Here is a 9,146-nt window from a genome sequence, read left to right on the forward strand (position 1 = left end):
TGTGGCTAGTTGGGTTTCGAGGTGCGATGTGTGTCAGCTAGTGAAGGCTGAGCATAAGGTTCCTGACGGTTTACTGAAGAGTTTACCCATTCCTGAGTGGAAGTGGGATATGATCACCATGGATTTTGTGGTAGGATTGCCAGTGTCACGGACCTTTGATGCTATTTGGGTCATTGTGGACCGGTTGACTAAGTCAGCACATTTTCTGGCCATTTAGAAAACTGATGGAGCAGCGGTCTTCGCTAAGAAGTATGTGAGGGAGATAGTCAGGTTGCATGGGGTGCCAGCGAATATTATGTCTGATAGGGATTCTAAGTTCACTTCGGTGTTCTGGAAGGCATTTCAGGCAGAGATGGGCACTAAGGTGCATATGAGTACAGCTTATCATCCCCAGACAGATGGACAGTCTGAGAGGACGATCCAGACGCTGGAGGATTTGCTGAGGATGTGTGTGTTGGATTGGGGTGGCCATTGGGCAGATCACCTGAACCTGGTAGAGTTTACTTACAACAACAGTTATCAGGCGAATATTGGGATGGCTCCTTATGAGGCTTTGTATGGGAGGCCGTGTCGTACACCGTTATGCTGGACTCAGGTGGGGGAGAGGATCATGTTCAGGGCAGATTTTGTTCAGGAGACCTCAGAGAAGATACGGGTTCTCAAGCTGAACATAAAGGAGGCTCAGAATAGACAGAGGAGTTATGCTGATAGGAGGAGGAGAGATCTTGAGTTTCAGGTAGGAGATAGAGTGTACCTCAAGATGGCTATGTTGCGGGGTCCGAACAGGTCATTGAATGAGACTAAGTTGAGTCCGAGGTATATGGGTCCGTTCAGAGTGATTGAGCGAGTTGGACNTAGTGGCATATAGACTGAAGTTACCTGAGGTGATGCGTGCGTTCCATAAGGTTTTCCATGTGTCTATGTTGCGGAAATGTCTCCGTATGGATGATAAGTTGTTGGCTAAGATTCCTGAAGATCTTCAGCCTAACATGACTTTGGAGGCGAGACCAGTGAGGGTTCTCGAGAAGAGGATCAAGGAACTTTGGAAGAAGAAGATTCCTTTGATGAGAGTCCTGTGGGACTGTGATGGTGTTGAGGAGCAGACTTGGGAGCTTGAGGCAAAAATGAAGGCAAGGTTTAAGAAGTGGTATGAGAAGCAAGCCACGACTTGAACTTGTCTAGCTTGATCCCATCTGTAATCCGTGGCTGGAGCGGGAATGGAGTATTCCAGCCCATCTCTCTTGTTACTCGGTCGCTTGGGGTGGTTGGTTGTGCGACTCAGTAACAAGATGAGGTGGTGCTCGGGGTACAGAGTTTTCGTGAGGCGGGGTTTTGGAGGAAAGTTTCCTGAAATAGAGGTTTCCAAAAGTGGAAAGTTTTCAAAGATGGAAGTTTTACGGGAGTTAGAATATGTCCATTTTAGCGGTAGAGAGCCTTGGAGGGGCTTGTGTGGCCTTAGTGGCGGACTTTCGAGTCAGTGTGCCCGTGTGTGGCGGTCTTTTAGACATTGTGTGGCCTTTGTGGCGGGCTGTTTAGCCGTGTGTGGCCTTTGTGGCGGGCTGTTTAGCCATTGTGTGGCTTTTGTGGCGGGCTGTTTAGCCAATTGCGTGGCCTTTGTGGTGGGCTATTTAGCCAGAGTGCCTGTTTAGGCGGTCCTTCGGGACAGATGGTCTTTGTGACGGTCCTCCGGAACGAGTGGCCTTGGTGGCGGTCATGTTTAGGACATTTGTTTGGCCTTGGTGGCGGTCCTGTTTAGGACATTTGTTTGGCCTTGGTGGCGGTCCTGTTTAGGACATTTGTTTGGCCTTGGTGGCGGTCCTGTTTAGGACATTTGTTTGGCCTTGGTGGCGGTCCTGTTTAGGACATTTGTTTGGCCTTGGTGGCGGTCCTGTTTAGGACATTTGTTTGGCCTTGGTGGCGGTCCTGTTTAGGACATTTGTTTGGCCTTGGTGGCGGTCCTGTTTAGGACATTTGTTTGGCCTTGGTGGCGGTCCTGTTTAGGACATTTGTTTGGCCTTGGTGGCGGTCCTGTTTAGGACATTTGTTTGGCCTTGGTGGCGGTCCTCTTTAGGACATTTTGTTTGGCCTTGGTGGCGGTCCTCTTTAGGACATTTTGTTTGGCCTTTGTGGCGGCCCTTGTGGCATGTACATGATCCTTGTGTGGTCATGAGGTATTCCAGTGAGGGGATATGTGGTTGGTAGGACATTGAGATGTTTTACGTGCGCCACGGGAAGGAAACCTAGATAGGGATAGGACTCAGACGTGTTCAGAATTGTTTGCTCGCGACTCTTGGAGGACTTAGGTTCTCCTAGTACTGCCATATTCAGAGACTTTGTAGCTTGGGAATATGGTTGGTATATCGACTTCGGATGACGATTCGGAGGCGTGCTGTAGGGTGGCAATCCGAGAGACGAGTTTGGATTTTCCTTATATATTATGGCGTGCGGGCTTANCGTGCGGGCTTAGGCACGATGAGGAGCCAACATTTGGCATGCAGACTTAGGTCTGATGAGGAGCCAATAAAAACTCAAGGTTTAGGCCTGTGAGTAAAGGAAAGTCCAAAAGTCGAGAGCAAATGCCTGGAGCGTAAGTCTATCGCCTAGAGGTGACCTTCTGTAGATCGGTCGGAGGAGTGTGGGCTGTGGAGACGGTTGCACGGGAGTCCTTGGCTGTTGGTCGTTCGAGATTCGAGGACGAATCTAGATTGGTGGGGGAGAATTGTAACATCCGTGAACCAAAATCCCGGTTTAGGAGTTGCATCCGTCGATGCAAGGTCGAGTTCCTGCGTTTTGACTTAAGTCAAACGCTGCGTTTTGACTTAAGTCAAACGCTGCGTTTTGGGTAAGGGAAAACCCTTAAGCTCGTGTTTTGTCTCATTAGGCGTGTTTAGCCGCTTTTGAGAGAAACAAAAGAGAAAGAGAAGTGTTCTTGGTGTTCTTGGGGATTTCTGGAGATTTAAGGCTGTTCCTGTAGAGATCTAAAGCTGGGATCGTTGTAGGAGCTTCCTAGAAGCATTTTCTTCTTGTGTTTGGGTTCAGATTTGTCTTGGCAAAGGTAAGTGCAAGACCATGGGTTATCTAAGCTAGAGAACTCTTCAATCTGCTTGTTGTGTGATGTTAGACTTGTTAGATCGTTGCTATGGACGTTAGGAAGCTTTCGTGTGGCTTGGGATCGAGTTTTGTGGTTGTAGGAACAAAGATCCGGCGAGAAGCTTCGGGAACACGATGCTCGGCATTGCATCGGTCGATGCATATCTTGCGTCGGTCGATGCAAGTGCGAGGACGGCCCGTAAAACTCTAGTGTTTTCGTTTTATGTCGAGCATGCGTCAGTCGATGCAGATTGGGTGTCAGTCGATGCAAGTGTAATTTGCATCGGTCGGTGCAGCTTCTGTGTCGGTCGATGCATCCCCATGTGGTGTCGGTCGATGCATGTTGGCGTTGGTGGATGCAGAGTCCTGGTTTGTCGTTTGTTGTTTGTTGACTGTTGTTTGATGGTTAGAGATGACTTTATTACTTGTGTGTATAGCCCAGTAGATGGGAGGATTGCCTTACTGAGTGTTTATAAAATACACATGCATTGCAATATGTGTTTGTGGTGCAGGTAAAGGCAAAGTGTGATCGTTGAATCAAGGCAATGAAGATGTTGATGTTCTAGAGACTCGATTGGATGTTTTCTGGCATTGCTAGGTTGCTAGAGTTGGGTCATTAGAAATATTGCTATGTTGCTGGTTTCATGTTTCCTGATTATTGGTTATTGGGTTATTGTTATATCTGATTATTGGTTATTTTATTATTGGATTATTATTGGATATTGGTATTGTTATTCCGCTGTTGGTAGTGGTTGTGGTTGTGGTGAGGTGGCTAGTGGGTATGGGACCACTAGTTGTAGTTTATTTATTATATTATACTTATTATTTATTATTATTTTTTTTAAAAAGGTTGGGTCCTTTCAGTTGCTGCGACCACTTTTGGCGACAAAAAAATTAATGTGCCGGTGTTTAAAATTTAAAACTCAGACATGAGTCACTGTTTCTGTTAAAAAGAGTCACCTCATATGAAAAAGGAGTCGCAGCGATTATTTTAGCTGTTGCCGTTTTTCTGGCGACACATGAACACACCGGCAACTTCCGTAAAAATAATCGCAGTGACAGCTTTTTCATTTATCACCATCTATTTGGCCATATCAACATTTAAATTTCGATCGCTGGAAGGAGTCGCAGCGACACCATAACGAACATGGCCATACTTTCAGTCTCTCCCATTAGTCAACTCTTTTTGGGAGAATCCAAAAATTAAACAAAGAACAAAAAAAGAAACAGCAACAAAGGCCAATCTGGAAAAATAAAGAACAAAGACCAATGAACTTGTTAAATTAAAGACCTTCGCTATCTCTCATCTCTCTTTATATATAATCTTTTCTTCTTCTACTTTATCTCAAAACCTCTAAAAGTAAAACATGGAGACAACTAAGAAACTCTCTGTCCTCTTCTGCTTCTCTTCTCTCTTCTGTCTCTTATTCACCACTAAACAAGCTATCTCCGAATCCGCCCACATGGCGACTGTCTGCACCAAATCATCCGGAAACACCACTCGCAACACAACTTACAACACAAATCTCAAAACTCTTCTCTCCACTCTTAGCAACCAATCATCATTCGCTAACTACTACAATCTCACGACCGGTCTAGCTTCAGACACAGTCCATGGAATGTTCTTGTGCACAGGAGACGTCAACAGAACAACCTGCAACGCTTGCGTCGAGAAAGCAACAATCGAGATTTCCAAAAACTGTACTAACCATCGAGAAGCAATTATTTACTCTGTAGATTGTTTGGTTCGATACTCAGATAAGTTCTTTCTCTCGACCCTAGAGACAAAGCCTAGTTATTGGTGGTCGTCTGGCGATTTAATACCCAAATCATTTGGTAATTTTGGGCAGAGATTGTCTGACAGAATGTGTTGTAGATATTGTTGCTCTATATTTCTTATATACGTTAATTAGAGTTTAGTCAATATTTGTTTGTCCTATTTTGGTCTTTTCCTCTATAACACTTTAGGTTATATCTCTATCTTTGTATAACTAAGGCTTTTACGCCACATTAATACGAGAACAAGATAAAGCTAATCTCCTTCTTGTCTGAAACTTATCATGGTATCAGAGCATAATCTTAGGTTTTCAATTTGATTAACGGTATACAAGCGAACTTCACTGGAAGCTATGGCAGATGCACAAGCGAATACAACACCACCACCGGCTGCAGCTCCGACGAACCATATTGTGACTGAGGTACGACGGACGATCTCGTCGTACGATCTGACGGCAGCAGATAACTCGGGAGCTGTGATCTCTCACCCAATTCTGAAGACTCATAACTATGAGGAGTGGGCATGTGGTTTTAAAACTGCGCTGCGCTCTAGGAAGAAGTTTGGTTTCCTTGATGGAACCATTCCTCAACCACCGGATGATTCACCAGATCTAGAAGACTGGCTGACGATTAATGCTTTATTGGTCTCGTGGATGAAGATGACCATTGATTCAGAGTTGCTGACAAATATCTCCCACCGTGATGTGGCGAGAGACTTGTGGGAACAGATTCGTAAGCGTTTCTCTGTCTCTAATGGACCGAAGAATCAAAAGATGAAGGCGGATCTTGCTACTTGCAAACAAGAGGGCATGACAGTGGAAGGATATTATGGAAAACTCAACAAGATTTGGGATAATATCAACAGTTATCGTCCTCTTCGCATATGTAAATGTGGAAAATGTGTCTGCAATCTTGGAACAGAACAAGAAAAGGATCGAGAGGATGATATGGTTCATCAGTTTCTCTATGGGTTGAATGAAACTAAGTTTCACACCATTCGCTCAAGCTTGACATCACGTGTGCCTCTTCCAGGGCTGGAGGAAGTTTATAACATAGTGAGACAAGAAGAAGATATGCTGAACAATAGAGTGATGAAAGAAGAAAGACATGAAGTTACTGCTTTTGCTACTCAATCTCGACCACGATCTGAGGTAAGCACAGAGAAGTATCAGAAGGGAAAACTTTGTAAGCATTGTAATCGTGGAGGTCATTCACCAGAGAATTGTTTTGTTCTAATTGGCTATCCGGAGTGGTGGGGTGATCGACCAAGAGGTCAATCAAATTCTACTGGTTCATTAGGTAGAGGAAGAGGAAGGTTTGGGTCTAGTTTCAATGGAGGACAAACTCGGCCAACTTACGCGAATGCTGTTACAATTGGAACCTCTTCGTCTTCAGAACATGTGAACCGTGTAATCACAGATCAAGACCGAGATGCAGTTAGTGGACTCACAGATGAGCAATGGCGTGGAGTTGTTCAGCTTCTTAATGCTGGAAGACGCGATAACAAGTCCAATGCACATGAAACTCTAACAGGTGCGTGTTCTTCATTCTCCTCTTGGATACTCGATAGCGGCGCATCACACCATATGACTGGAAAACTTGATTTGTTGAGTGATATGCGTACTATACCTCCAGTCTTGATTGTGTTAGCTGATGGACATAAGCGAGTAGCTGTCAGTGAAGGAACAGTTAGGCTTGGTTCACATCTGATTCTAAAATCAGTTTTCTATGTCAAGGAGTTAGCATCAGATTTGATCTCTGTTGGGCAAATGATGGATGAGAATCATTGTGTTGTTCAACTTGCTGATCACTTTCTTGTGATACAGGACCGCACTACGAGGATGGTGACTGGAGTTGGTAAAAGAGAGGATGGAAGTTTTTGTTTCCGCAGTATGGAGTGTGTAGCTGTGGTAAAGACGAGTGTGAAGGGCTCTCTGGCATAGGCGGTTGGGACACGCATCGAGCAAGATAATTAGCTTGCTTCCTAGAGATATTTTGTCAAGTAGTGAAGAGATTTCAGATAATGTATGTGATACATGTATGCGAGCTAAGCAAACTCGTGAAACGTTTCCTCTCAGCGGTAATAGAAGTTTGGATAACTTTAATCTTATTCACTGTGACGTTTGGGGATCATACAGAACACCTTCTCATTCTGGTGCTCGATATTTCTTGACTATTGTCGATGATTACTCACGTGGTGTGTGGGTATATCTCATGACGGAAAAAAGTGAAACACAGAAACACTTGCAAGGTTTTATTGCCTTGGTTGAAAGACAATTTAACACTCAGGTCAAAGCAGTGAGGAGTGATAACGGGACTAAGTTTCTGTGTATGCGGGATTATTTTTTACAACATGGCATTCATCATGAAACTTCCTGTGTTGGAACTCCGCATCAAAATGGAAGGGTTGAAAGGAAGCATCGACATATCTTGAATGTTGCAAGAGCTTTGCGGTTTCAATCTCAGTTGCCAATTCAGTTTTGGGGAGAGTGCATTCTATCAGCGGCTTATCTGATCAATCGGACACCATCCATGCTTCTTCAAGGAAAATCTCCGTATGAGATGTTGTATAAGACGATTCCACATTATGCCCATTTGCGTGTGTTTGGTTCATTGTGCTATGCACATAACCAAAACCATAAAGGTGATAAGTTTGCCTCAAGATCAAAGCGATGTGTATTCGTTGGATATCCCCACGGACAGAAAGGTTGGAGGCTATTCGATTTAGAGGACGAAAAATTTTTGGTTTCTCGGGATGTACTTTTCCAGCAAAACAGAGTTTCCCTATGCAACAGAACTGTGTCATGACGATGAAGATCGTGGGTTAAATTGTGAGAATCATCCTCCTCAGATGTCAAGTGTGTTGGACCTGCTTGAAGATAATGGGCTGAATGTTGTTAGACAAATAGGCCCAACAACAACTCCTCCCGATAATTTAGCTCACGATAATGAAGTATTGCCTGCTCCTCGTCTTGCATCCTCTTCGCCTGAAACTACATCGGAAGAACTGCCAATAGAGATATCTCCATCAGAGACTGTGGTGCAGTCACCTTCTGGGTCTCCGGCAACAATCACGGAGACGACACCACTTGGGCGAGGTCATCGAAAGAAACAACAATCGGTAACATTAAAACACTTTGTTACCAATACGGTGAATGTCAAATCCGATTCCAAAGATGGATCTTCATCATCTCTCTACCCACTTGAGAATTATGTGGATTGTCATCGTTTCTCCACATCTCACAAGGCCTTTCTAGCAGCTGTTACTGCTGGAATGGAACCAATGACATATAATCGGGCTGTGATTGATAAAGTTTGGCGAGATGCTATGGCGGCTGAAATTGAATCTCTGCGAGTTAATCAAACTTTTTCGATTGTGAATTTGCCACCAGGGAAGAGAGCCATTGGAAACAAATGGGTCTACAAGATTAAATATCGATATGATGGGGAGATAGAGAGATACAAGGCTAGGTTAGTAGCTTTGGGTAATCGTCAACAAGAAGGCGTAGACTATGATGAGACTTTGCACCGGTTGCAAAAATGAGTACAGTGCGCTTGTTTCTTGGTGTTGCGGCTGCTCGTGATTGGCATGTACATCAAATGGATGTACATAATGCCTTCTTACACGGTGATTTGACGGAGGAGGTTTACATGAAATTACCTCACGGTTTTCATTGTGATGATCCGACTAAGGTATGTCGGCTTCATAAATCTCTTTACGGTTTAAAACAGGCTTCGCGGTGTTGGTTCTCAAAGTTCTCCACAGCTTTAAAACAATATGGCTTTACACAATCATTGTCAGATTATTCTCTTTTCAGCTATAGCAACAATGGGACATATGTTCATGTTCTCATGTATGTTGATGACTTGATTATCTCCGGTAATTGCTCCGTCGCCATTGATCGATTCAAGGCTTACTTGGAGTCATTCTTCCATATGAAAGATCTGGGTTGTTTAAAATATTTTCTGGGGATTGAAGTGGTAAGAAATGATCAAGGTTTCTATTTATCACAAAGGAAGTATGTTCTTGATATTATTTCAGAGATGGGACTTCTTGGCACTAAGCCGTCTCCTTTTCCCATGGAACAAAATCACAGGCTGCCATTGTCCAAGTCCCCTTTGCTTACCAATCCTGAGAGGTATCGTCGCTTAGTTGGCAGATTAATCTACTTGGCTGTCACAAGACCTGAATTGTCATACTCTGTTCATACATTAGCACAGTTCATGCAATGTCCACGTCAAGATCATTGGGATGCTGCGGTAAGAGTGGTTCAATTCTT

The 9,146-nt window shown here is 44.1% G+C and overlaps 1 protein-coding gene across 2 annotated transcripts in view; it reads left to right on the plus strand.

The window, feature by feature from the left end:
- Nucleotides 4,458-9,146, plus strand: part of LOC104729948 (cysteine-rich repeat secretory protein 58-like) — a 6,855-nt gene continuing 2,166 nt past the window's right edge. Inside the window, exons 1-2 of one of the 2 annotated variants that reach the window (XM_019232779.1) lie at nucleotides 4,458-4,945; nucleotides 7,156-7,164. In XM_019232779.1, coding sequence (XP_019088324.1) covers nucleotides 4,458-4,945; nucleotides 7,156-7,164 — 497 coding nt within the window. Of the gene's footprint in view, nucleotides 4,958-7,155; nucleotides 7,165-9,146 lie in introns of both variants that reach the window. The other variant, XM_010448988.1, reaches the window with a different exon arrangement.

The sequence above is a fragment of the Camelina sativa genome, chromosome 2 (genome assembly GCF_000633955.1).
Source record: "Camelina sativa cultivar DH55 chromosome 2, Cs, whole genome shotgun sequence".
Lineage (NCBI taxonomy): Eukaryota > Viridiplantae > Streptophyta > Magnoliopsida > Brassicales > Brassicaceae > Camelina > Camelina sativa.